We start from the raw sequence: 12,898 nt of genomic DNA on the forward strand, positions 1-12,898 counted from the left end.
CATGTTAAGCACAGACTCAGCCACACCCCCAGTCTTATGTACTCATTTAAAAGCAAAGGACTCAGGAATTTGGAGTGCAGAGGTGGACACTGACAACACACAGCGCCCGGCTCCCATCACCTCCTTGTAACAAACACTCAAATCCTTCAGCAGTCCCCAAGGGCTTCCACTGGGAACACTGTGGGTGCAAGTCAGATCATCAGTAATTGTGTTCTATTATGGTGACTTCTACTTCCACACAAAATCACTGCAAATGTAAGGGGATGGATGGGAAGTAGTCAGATTGTAAATCCCTGCCAAGGGAATGATGGAAACCTTACATTAGTCTCAGAGTAACCAAATAGCCCCTCCCGTACATCTAAGGAAAGCTTCAAAGAAGACAAACCAAGATAATCAGTGAAAAAAACAAATGAACCTAAAGGAAAGAGATAACCCCAAATCAAGTCCTGCAAAATGATATTTTAGAAAGTGAAATCAGACAAATTTAATAACCCTAAAGAAAGAAATTGAGGGCTGGGGATGTGGCTCAAGTGGTAGCACACTCGACTGGCATGCGTGTGGCCCGGGTTTGATCCTCAGCACCACATACAAACAAAGATGTTGTGTCCGCTGGGAAAAAAAAAAAAAAAAAATATATATATATATATATATATATATAAAAAAAGAAAGAAAGAAATTGAAAAACAAAGCAAAAACCTTGCAAAGAAAAAAGGCAAACACAAGAAGAACTTGGCATGCTTGAGACCCTGGATTCAACCCCCAGCATCTCTCTCACACGCTTTAAAAACAAAACAAACAAACAAACAAACAAACAACAACAACAAAAATAAAAATCCAAAGGAGTAAATTAAGAATAAAAAGAAGAGCTGGGTGTGGTAGCACATGCCTGCAGCTCAGGAGGCCAAGACAGGAGGATCCCAAGTTCAAAGCCAGCCTCAGCAATGGTGAGGCACAAAGCATCTCAGTGAGACCCTGTCTCTAAATAAAATACAAAATAGGGCTGGGGATGTAGCTCAAACAAGTGGTAAACAAGTCCCTAAAGACAGCTCTGAATCAAAGTACCTCAACTGTAAAAGCAAATTAGGTCACTGTCAGAAATAAAGGGCTCAAAATTTACATTTTATGTATCCTTTCTTACAAAGTTTCTTGAATACGTACTTCATCAAAACTAGGTAGGGAGGGGCCTGTAGTGTAGCTCAGTGGTTAAGCACCTGCTTAGCATGCTGAGGCCTTCATCACATCATCACAATAACAAAAACCAAACAGAACCAGGGAATAACTTAAGAATAAAGAAAAAGAAGGAAACAATAGATTCAACCAAGCAAGTGGTGAAATGAAGTCCCCACAGACATGGGAGTAGAAGCCTATACAGCATCAGTACACAGGTAGCAGGAGGGAGAGGGTTATACAAGATTTCCAGAAAGAGATGCGAATGGTAGTTACAAATGGGGGAGTCAGGAGAGAATGCCCACAGGTAACTGAAGGTGGAAAGAGTAAGTGTGAAACAGCAACCTATGATGAAACCAGACAGGAGTCAATTACCACTGAATTGAGAAGGGGCAAGGTAAAGGCATAGGAGCTAAGTGAAGATGCATAAGTGAAAACTCATAATTAACAATGATAAATAACAATAAATGAACATGATTAATCAAGAACCAGCAAAGTATATTCAGAAATGCATTAGAAAAGCACCACAAGACCAAAGTCAAAAGCATGAAGCTATTTCCTATGAAATGTACCAGATTCAGACTATTTCTCCTGTGATCCCAGGGCTCCCTCCCTTGCCAACCACCATCACTCTGTAATAGCTTCCCTGTTTCCACACTGCAGTCTACTTTCAAAAGGTTGCCTGTGTGGTCCTTTAAAAATCTGAGTTAATCATGTAATTCCCTGCTTAAAACCCCTCATCGTGGCCACTGCAGAAGCCAAAGAACTTAACTGGCCTCTAAGCATCTACACAGTCTGATCCTCCTTCACTCTCTGATGTCATTCTCCTACCTCTTTTCCCTGGGTTCACTCTACCCAGCCCCTCTTCCTTCCTTGATGAACCTTGACCATAGATACAATAAACCTTAGGGCCTCTGCACCTATTGTTTCCTCTTTGGACATTTCCATTGCTAGTTCCATTACCTTCTTCACTCTTTCACAGGTTCCTTTCACTGTGGCTTTCCCAGGCCACCCTGTTTAAGTCTGCAACCTTTCCCATCTCTCCCTGCTTTTTTTCGCTTTAGCACTTAATAGTTTCTAATACACTACAGACCATGAGCTCCATGAAGATAGGGTTTTTCTTTTGTTCACTGAAGGAACCCAGATGAGTGCTTGCTACAAAACATTTATTGACTGCACAGGACCAAAGGTAGAAAGGTGTAGGGCAGGAAACTACTATTTTCACTCTACAAGTTTATCATTTGATTTTATTGTTGTTGTTGTTGTTGTTGTTACTGAACCTAAGGCCTCATCATGCATGCTAGTACCATCTGACTTTTAAACCAGACAATACTTTCACAAAAATGTCTTTAACTTAAATAATAAAACATATTTAACTAGCAAGGCAAAGACAGGAAGACAGCTAGCAGATAATGTGGGATCAAAAGCAGTTTTTGAGGGTAGGAATGTGATTCAGTGGTAGCATATTGCCTGGCATGAGTGAGGCTTGGGGTTTGGTCCCTATCCCAGCACCGATCCTCTCTCCTCAGCCTCCTGAGCCACTGGGACAGATATGCATCACTGTGCCAGGGTCGTATTATCTCTTGCATGAAGAACATGAGGCATAGGGAAAAGGTAAAGAGTGAGAAGTTTAAGTAGAACTTGGCAATGAACCCTTCAGAGAATCAGAGAAAGTCATGGTGGTCACCAGGCAGGCAAGTGTGTCCACCTGGGGGAAGTGATCAGATATTCAAAGTGCTAACTAGTCCTGTCTTCGGCAGCTCAGCTGTTCAGGGCAGGCTCAGAGGAGGCGCTCCACAGACTGGCCACATACTGGGAGGCAAGGGATTTCAGAGTACCAGCAAAAGAAAATAACTAAATGAAAATCCACAGAATTAATAAGCTAGGTAAGAACGGATGGTGGAGATGGGAGCTGACAAAGAATCAGCTAACTGAAGTCCACATAAACTGAAGTTTATGATGCTGAATAAACTGGAAGAAAGTTGAACAAGCAAGCTAGAGAGACAGAAGATGGGAGCAGGAAAGCTTGCTCAATCAGTGCTTCTGCCAAAGAAGTCCTCCCCTGGTCCAGGAAGCATGCACATGCACACACCTGTCTGTCTGAGGGGAAGACGATGTAGGTGACCAGAAACCCACAGGCCAGGGCTTTTGGTGATTGTGTGTATGACTGGTTAGGTCAAGGAAAATAGGAGAAAATAGTGAGCCAGGGTGTCTATTAAAGAGCACTGTGAACTGGTAACTGAAAAATTCATAACTGATACATAAAAAATCTGACACAGGCTGATTTTCTTTGAATGATGACTATCCTCATCTTCCATATAAGTACTATACTAGATGAAAAGACTCAAATACTGGGCAAGGAGTGTGGCTCATATTTAATATTTTAAATATTTTTTAGTTTTTAATGTTTCAACAAACCTGGTGTACTTATTATAGGACAGATTAAAAATCAAATCAATCGTTCACCAGGCTTAGGCCCCTATGTCTTTCCATAGATTAGAATATTCTTACAACTGATAAAAAGAGGAAGGCACTGGGCATGGTGGCCCACACCTGTAATCCTAGCAGCTTGGGATGCTGAGGCAGGAGGATCACAAGTTCGAAGCCAGTCCCAGCAACCCTGTCTCAAAACAAAAAATAAAAAGAACTAGGAATGTGGCTCAGTGGTTAAGTGCCTCAGGGTTCAATCCCTGGTACTCAAAAACAAGCAAACAAACAAACAAAAAAAGAGCATGAAGAGGTAAAACAAACTTTTAAGAATGATATTTCTAAAAGTCATCATGATTTGGTATGAGGTTTTAATCTTTACCTTACTCTAAGAAAAGATACTTACATTTTAGAAACTTCTTAAGGTCTTTAACGTACCCTTCATAGGAACTTGGATCTGATACACTAAATGTATATTCCAACGCAGTCACTGGTTTTGGGAAAACCATAAGTCCTAAAAAGAGATTAAAGAAAGGTGGGAAATTAACTGTGAAATTCCCTTCTCTCTTCCTCCTAATTCTTATCCATAAAAAGCAGATCTCACAGTAAGTAACATGGAAAATTGTGCCCAGAGGCATGCTTAAATTATCAACTTCTTACTTCTCTTCAATTATCAAGGGAAAGTCACCTAAAATTAAAGAAAATTCAAATCTTAAAACCAATCCAGATGACACCTATTTAAAAATGTCCCCTAAGGGCTAGGGATGTGGCTCAAGTGGTAGCGTGCTCGCCTGGCATGCGTGCGGCCAGGGTTTGATCCTCAGCACCACATAAAAAAAAAATGTCCCCTAAATTTGATTATTTTCAGCTAACTATATTCTCTCTTCCTTACTTTATTTATTTTAGTATGGGGATTGAACTCAGGGGCACTCGACCACTGAGCCACATCCCAGCCCTGTTTTGTATTTTATTTAGAGATAAGGTCTCACTGAGTTGCTTAGCACCTTGATTTTTTTTCCTGAAGCTGGCTTTGAACTCACAATACTCCTGCCTCAGTCTCCCAAGCTGCTGGGATTACAGGCATGCGCCACTATCCCCGGCTCTTCCTTACTTTAAAAAAATGCAATTTTACTTTGACTTTTCATATTCATTTTCTATCAAATATCTTTTTAGGTTGTGCCAACTTGTCATTAATAAACAAAGAAAATTTTTAGCAAATAAGTCTAAGCATGTCATTAAATTATAAACTTTATGGAAACATTCATAAAGATAGCTTCTTCAATTAAAGAGGTGTATTCATTTAAAACTCTATATGCTAAATATTCATTGTTCTACATTAAAATGTGCATTACACATACTGAGTTTGAAGTATAACCATCAACAATTTCATATCAGGAACTCCCATGTACACAGAACAATCCTGAGCTTAGAAAATGCAAACATATTTATCTGTAAGAAATAATCAGGCTTTCAACTTTAATATAAACAGTCCACATATCTAATCACACTGTATTTCATATATACCTATGTGTATATATACACATGGACTCATTTGCTTACACTACAGAAGTATTATAATGTAATACATTGGATAAAAAACTTTAAGGAGCTCATTTTAAAACTGTACTTAAAAACACTGAACACATTTTACTGCTTATATACTTCATACAAGTATTAAGAGTTTAGTATTTCTAAAATAGGAAGTATTTTTATCCAATGTATTACATTATAATACTTCTGTAGTGTAAGCAAATGAGTCCATGTGTACAATGAGAGATAAGGAAAAAAGTGTGAAGCTAGTCTCTGATATTTGGTCAAATAAACTAAGAGTTAAGAGAAATTTATTCAGAACACTTGGATAAATATTAGCTATAAACAAAGGAAATCACTAAACTGTTCTAGAAAAAAAATGGTTGGGGAAATTGGTTCAGTTTGGCTGCTAATATGCTCAGAGTCCATGCAGCAAGTGGGGATCTAGATGAGGCTCCCAGATCTCAGCAAGAGCACAGCCAGGTGGGACATTCTTTGTAGTGAGGTGCTGGTCTATGTTGAGCATGTGCAGCAGCACCCCGGGCCTCTACTTGCAGTTGTACCTCTTTTGTTCTAATAACCAAAAATATCTCCACACATTGCTGATTAGCTCCTGGATAACAAATGACCACTGGCTGAAAATCCCATGCTCCAGTGACAGCCTCCAGCTGGACTCCCACTTTGTTGGACTGCAGCCTACCCACTCCCCCAGCTCTCCAACTCCCACTTCTCTAGGAAGAATCCTCTCATTTACATTTCTGGGAATTACATATACCAGAATTCTACACATAATTGTTTCTTACTCTAAAAACAGCCAGCACCTGGGTAGGGGTGCTGCCCTGTGGTAGAGCGCTTGCCTAGCATGTATGAAGTGTCCTGGGCCCTATCTCTAGCATCTCTACTGAGAAAATACTAGGGCCATGGCCACCAATCAAGAGAGAGCTGGCATTCAAAGGCTATTTCAAAAGAATAAAATCAGGAGGTAGAAAAAAAAATTTATTTATTTGTTTATTTTTATTTTATTATTTTAGTTGCAGATGGACGCAATATCTTTATTTTATTTATTTAATTTTATGTAGTGCTGAGGATGGAACTCAGGGCCTCACACATGCTAGGCAAGCGCTCCACCACTGACCCACAATCACAGCCTGAAAAATGTAATTTAAATAAGTGTTTCAAAAAAAATAAATAAATAAATAAATAAATAAATAAATAAGTGTTTCAGGTAAGTTCTTACTAAATCATCTCTGTCACATGGAGAATTTTTTTCTTAAGACAACAGAGAAGAATCAAACATATAAAGAGTATTTTTATTCTCTACTGATATAACTAACATTTTTACCACTTTCATAGTAGGCAATTAAAACCATAAAGCATGAATTTTATAAGACTAATGGTCTAGCCCAGGCCAGAACTGAATAATCATTTTACATATAAGTCACTCAAGGCAAAATGAAAGTCATACAACATTCACATCATTCATAACTGTGACTTCACTAAAATCCAATATTCATTTCTGTTCATTCTTCACAAAGGACTCAAGAGCTATCAGGGAAAAAAAAAAAAAACATCAGAAAATGAATGTAAAGCTGGGCACAGTGGTGCACACCTGTAATCCCAGCAGCTCGGAGGATCTAGAGTTCAAAGCCAGCCTAAGCAACTCAGTGTGACCCTGTCGCTAATAAAATATAAAAAAGGGCTGGTGAAAATGCCAATATTTTCTCTGATATAAGAAGGCTGATTCATAGTGGGGTTTGGGTGGGGGAGCATGGGAGGATTAGATGAACTCTAGATAGGGCAAAGGGGTGGGAGGGGAAGGGAGAGGGCATGGGGTAGAAAAGAGGGTAAAATGAGATGGACACCATTACCCTAAGTACATGTATGAAGACACAAATGGCGTGAATAAACTTTGTATACAACCAGGAAAAAAAAAAAAAAGACTGGTGCTATGGCTCAGCAATTAAGCGCCCCAAGGTTCAATCCCTGGTACCAAAAAAAGAAAAGAAAATGAATGTGAAGGTCTTTAAATCGGTATGTAAATATTGGACAACAAAAATAATATTGTTCACATTACTGGACTCCAAAGTTTCATTATCTTCTATCTGCTATAATGCAGAAGAGATTTATGGTGAATTTAAAATACAATCCAATTTTGTTAGAAATTATAAATGTAATGTAATTACCTGGACTAGGAATCTGGTCACGATATTTTGGAACCTCATCGTTCAGAGTCTGAAGCATAACCCACATTGTGAATGAGAAGAGTGCAGCCAAGAACCCATAAAAAACTAGGTAGAAGAGCAAGATCAAACCTGCAAAAGAAATTAAAACCTATGAAATGTGAAGACACACATGTGCACACACATTTGTCCAAGTTAATTTAAAAAAAAAGACAAAACCAAACATGGTTACTGCGAGGCTATGAGCCCAAGCACTGCCATGCACACAGCCAAATATCCTCATATTTAGGCGGCAAGGATTTGCCCAAGCAACGGATACTTCAGCAGGCAGCACCCACTCATCCCATGAGCCCTCCTTTCCTCTGGTCCCTCCCAAATTGAAGTAGCTTCCACCACTCCTACTCTGGTTCAGTCAGAGCTTCATGATTCAGCACATGGAGAGTGTTTCCCAAAATGAACTTAATGCCTTCTAAAGAGAGAAGAAATTGATTTTAGCTGGGACAACCTCTCCTCCAATATATTCATATGTTTAAGTAACAAACAGAAAAGAATTAGTAAATTAAACCTGTATTTCACAGATACTAATTATTTGTATAAATTTGTTTTAAAAACAGAATTGATTTAAAAAACAATAACCAGGAAATGGGCAGAGAAGGCAAAATTATGAAGATGGTCCTCAATGAATACAGTTTAGGAAACACTGGTAGAGTGCAAGGGCTTGTGCACAGTGAAAGGAGGACAAGACCAGAAACAGGCACACTAGTCAAGGGACCTTCTCAGCTCTACTGCTAGGCACAAAGCGAGATCTGGCAGACACATTTTAACAACATTTTAATCCCTTCCTTCACGATTTGGAAATGCTCAGATATATCCCAAACCAGTACTTTATTTTGGGAACTCCTAAAAAAATCAATAATTTTTCTTAATATCTATATCCAAAATTCTAACATCAGAAGTGATCCTTAGAATATAGTTGTCACTCATTTAAATGTTTAAAAATAAATTGATCAAAGACATTAGACTAGATACAGCAATAGTGAATACTGAACTTCACGGAGCTGAAATTGTGTCAGCTTTACAACCTGTTTTTTTTGTTTGCCAGACTACATTCCTCAGAGGGGCTAAAGCAGGGCTTCCTAAGTGGACCCCCACTACCCTACAAGGAGTAACTTTAGATGTTCTAAAATTTCTGTAATGATAGATTTCTGAATAGAATAATTTTCCCCAGGGACTATACGCTTTCTTCTGATTCTCAAATGACCTCATGATCCCAAAACAGATTAAGCCAAGTTAGATGACTTTCTCAATTGTAGGTCAGGAAACCACGCCCAATCCCCTCTTTTCAAGTAAAGGAGAAACAGTTAAAATAATTTCATTTTAATTTAGACTAGCATTCCACCCCTCCCCCCAATTACCAGGAGGCCAAGACAGTGAGGGAGAGAACACAAGAGAGGACAGAATGTCACCTTCAGGCAGCATCACCCCCTACCACACCTGTGATTCTGCTGCAGAGAAAGAGGAGGAAGCCCCATCTCAAAGGAGTGATCCATCTGCTGCAGGGGGAAATGAAACAGAGACCACAGGCCGCTTTAATGAGACACAGGTAACAGCACTTCGATCCTCTGCCCAACAGAACAGGGTCAACAAACATACATAGTGAGTCTAGCTGTGATCCAGCAAAACTTCACTTAGGAAACAGAAAGTCTGATGGTGCATGCAGGACAAATTAAATTGGAGGAATTTGAAATATAAGTGCTAACAAAGAATATTCTTACACTACTTTCAAAATTTTGATTTTAAATTTACAGGAAAAATAATGTAAATGAAATTTATAAGTTACAAAATAACTAAATAGAAAGCAGACATGAATAAGCTGTTCCCAAATCTGTGTTCAAAAGAATCATTATACGATAAAAAAACAACTTCTAAAGCTTCCTAAAATGAGTTATATCATAAACCATATATACAAATCAGCAATGGCCACGTCAACATCTGATGCCATACACTAGTGTCTACTAATAGTTACTTTAAGCACTGAAGCGAGTTCTCCCTATTTGAAAAAATTTGTGAACCCAAAACTTAAAAATTAGAACTAATCTCTTATAAATATATGAAGACCACTCATAAGTGTAGTGATACTTTATCAACTTAAACTCCTCCTCCTCCCTATGAAGAGAAAAAAAAAATAACCAGAAATTTAAAAAAGAAGTTGTAAATTGCTGCTCTTAACCTCAGGGTAAACTTGAAGCTCAGTGGGCTGATGGGGCTTAACCCAAACACTGGGGTCCTCAAGGACAGTGAAAATGGTACCTCTTCAGTGTGCCAGCATGTCTGCTCTGCTGCTACTAGATTAAGAGGGAAACAATGAACAGCAGGTATTGTTATTACTAATGCTCCCTAGTTTAAAATCCTCCAAATTTCCTGAAGTCATTACCCAAGAAAAGAAAGTAACACAGACATTGGTAGTTAAGTAAGTAATTTAAGGTCAACAAAAATCACAACCAAAGACATTCTCAAATACTGCAGTTTAATGCAGTTATCAGCATTTTTCTATTTCACACTGTAATTCCTACAGTACAGAAGCACAAATGCTACTTCTTTATTTTCCCTTTGAGATCTAAGAGCACACAGTAGAACAGCAATCCAACCACTAACAATGTCTTCTCTTTCAGAGGCACTGACCCTCCTCCCTTTCTTCACTGCTATTCTTGAGAAGCCCTAGTTTTTAAAATCTGTTTCTGCTCTCAGGCCACGGTTTACCCTGTGTCATCCAGGAAAAGAAGAAATAGGCCCTCTCCTGTTTCAATCCCACCTGCTTATAAAATTCAATCCCCGCACTATGAGAGCCAAGGGCTTGTCTTCCACTGCAGAGGTGCCCCAGCTACCAATCTAGGAGGTGCCTACTGCCCCCTCGGGTTATATCAGACACTAGAAAAATAACAGAATTTAGCAAAAAGCTGGATTTAGGATTACAATTTTATTACAAAGGAAACATACAGCATAAGGTCTGGAAGACAATACAACTTTTTTGCCCTCTCCCTCCCAGCACAAGTCTCCCAACCTGGTAGCTCCACTTACGTGTCAATGTGACTGGGGTCTCATTATGGAGGTATGACAGATGGACTTGAGGGCTGCATGACTGCACTCAATTCCCAACCCCTTCTCCTGCCCTCCCTGGAAGTCTGGCTGCCTCAAAGACCCAATCCTACTGGGACTTGGCTGGTCTTTCTGGGGACCAGCCTCCACCCTGAAGTAAACTAGTTGCTAAGAGTCAACTCCTTAGCAAAACGAAGACCCTCCCATTACTCAGAAAATTCTGTTTTTGGAAGTGTGTATTTTACATTTCTACCAGCAGGGTTCCAATTTCTCCACATCCTTATCAACACTGCTAAAGATGAATGATGTTGAGCATCTTTTTTCAGGAACTTATGGCATTTGCATATCTTTTTTTGAGAAATGTCTATTCAGACCCTTTGCCCATTTTAAAATTTGGTTATTAATTTTTTTATTATAGAATTCTTTATACACTGTAGACGTAAGCCTCTTATCAGGTTCTTTCCCTTGGGTACTGGGGATCAAACCCCCAGGCCTCACATGTACCACGAAGGCATGGTACCAATGAGCTACATTATGTCCACAGTCCTTTTTAAAATTTTATTTTGAGACAGGGTCTTGCTAACTGGCTGGAGCTGGCCTTGCAATCCTCAGCCTCAGCCACCCAAGTAGCTGGTTAACTGGGATTTCAGGTTTGAGCCACCCAGATCATTTTCTATTATTATTTGTGAGCTGTCTTTTCATTCTCATGATGGTCCCTCTTAAAATAGAAAATTCTTAGTCTTGATGAAGTCCAATATACCTATTTTTTCTTTAAATCCCTGTGCTTCTATTGTTGTAGCTATAACACCACTGCCTAATCCAACACCAGGAAGATTTGCATTTGTTTACTTCCAAGAATTTCATGGTTTTAACTCTTAACTTCCTAACTGACCTATTGAGTTTATTTTTGTATATGGTTTGTGGCATGGGTCCACCTTCAGTGTTTCACATAGGACTATCCAGTTGTGACATCACTCTTTGTTTATTAAAAAAAAAAAAAAAAAGTATTCTTCACTGAAAGAAAGCATGCATTTTTATACACGTACTATTCTTATAATAAAATATAGTAGACATATAGATGTATGCACACACATTTTATACATTATAATCACTATAATGTAGAAAAACTAAAAAGATCACTTGCCTAAAATTAACCTAACACTAAGCCAGTACCTCTATATGGTACCTCACCTGGCCTGCTCTCCCAGGAAGCTTAAGCTGTGTTATCTTTTCTACTCAAGAACTCACATTCTGTGTTATTCTTCAGTGACAGACATTTACATGAATAAGTTCTGTTCCACCTCTCCAACAGCTCAAGCGTCACAATTGACAGATACATAAGCAAAGAATTACAGATATCAAGTGGAAGTTGGGGGTGGAGGAACTGCCTCTAGCAGGGAGAGGAAGGAAGGGGATTTCACCAGAGAAGGCCTCCCAGAGAAAGGTAAGCTGGCTCACAAGATGGAAAGCTCAGACAGCTCTGGGTCAGGCACTAGGCTGAGAAGCAGAAGTACAGCAGGAGCAGCCAGCGGAGAGGAATTCTGCTCCTCCTGCAATGCACCCATGCCATGCAACTCACAACAGAAGCAGGACCATGGATATGAAGCAGGAAAATTAGGCAATGTCCTGGATGGGCCATGCTAGCAGAGCACCTATACAACTAGACCATCTGTGGTTACACAGCTCCAGCCACCACTGAATGATGACAGGAAAGGCCAAAGAGAAGGACTATAGAACCAACCAACAATTATCAAGCATTCAAGATAAAATAATCCAATAGAAAAAAACTACCAAATTCAACCAAGAGTTTCTTAGGGCCTCAGTAAGTTGCTAAGGCTGGCTTTGAACTCAGGATCCTCCTGCCTCAGGCTCCTGAGCCGCTGTGATTACAGGCATGTGCCACCATGCCCAACTCAACAGTAATTCTAAAAAGAATAAAATAGGTCTCAAAAACCCCAGGAGGAATAAAGTAACCTCAGAATGATGCACAGCCACATGTTTAAGTGTGAAACACTCAAAGAGAGTTGCAGAATTCTAAAAATACATTATATAAAGTGTTGATGGGCCAGAAACTTACAAATAAAATTCATACATAGTGGTAACCTCTAAATAAGAGGTATTACCTCTAAATAAGCATTATGTTCTGGGACATGGACAAGGAAAATTTGAGTTTTAGCTATACTGTCTTCATTTCCTTTTATTGTTGCTGAAAAATATGGTATTGAGAAAAAAAAAAAAGATCAAATTCATGGAACAAATTCCAGAAAAAAAGCTAATATAACTGTTTATTTTTCACTTTTAAAAGTTCTCGACATATTTAAGACAAAGCTAGGTGCAGTGGTGCTCACCTGTAATCCTAGCTACTACTAAGAAGAGGTGGGAGGATCAAATTCCAGGCCAGCACGGACCCTAACTCAAGATTAAAAAAATAAAAAGTGCTGGGGATGCAGCTCAGTGGTAGAGCATCCTGGATCCAGTGCCCAGTGCTGGGGGTGGGT

General features: G+C 39.2%; 1 protein-coding gene across 1 annotated transcript in view; it reads right to left on the bottom strand.

Moving 5' to 3' along the window:
* The window catches only part of Atp1b3 (ATPase Na+/K+ transporting subunit beta 3), a 19,438-nt gene extending 10,523 nt beyond the window's left edge, over nt 1–8,915 (bottom strand). Inside the window, exons 1-3 of the mRNA XM_015486984.2 lie at nt 8,799–8,915; nt 7,308–7,436; nt 4,001–4,108 (exon numbers count right to left, since the gene is read on the bottom strand). Of these exons, the coding sequence (XP_015342470.1) occupies nt 4,001–4,108; nt 7,308–7,374 (175 nt within the window). The 5' untranslated portion in view covers nt 7,375–7,436; nt 8,799–8,915. The remainder of the gene's footprint in view (nt 1–4,000; nt 4,109–7,307; nt 7,437–8,798) is intronic.
* Nucleotides 8,916–12,898: the final 3,983 nt, after the last annotated feature.

This window comes from Marmota marmota, unplaced genomic scaffold (assembly GCF_001458135.2).
Source record: "Marmota marmota marmota unplaced genomic scaffold, marMar, whole genome shotgun sequence".
Taxonomy (NCBI): Eukaryota; Metazoa; Chordata; class Mammalia; order Rodentia; family Sciuridae; genus Marmota; species Marmota marmota.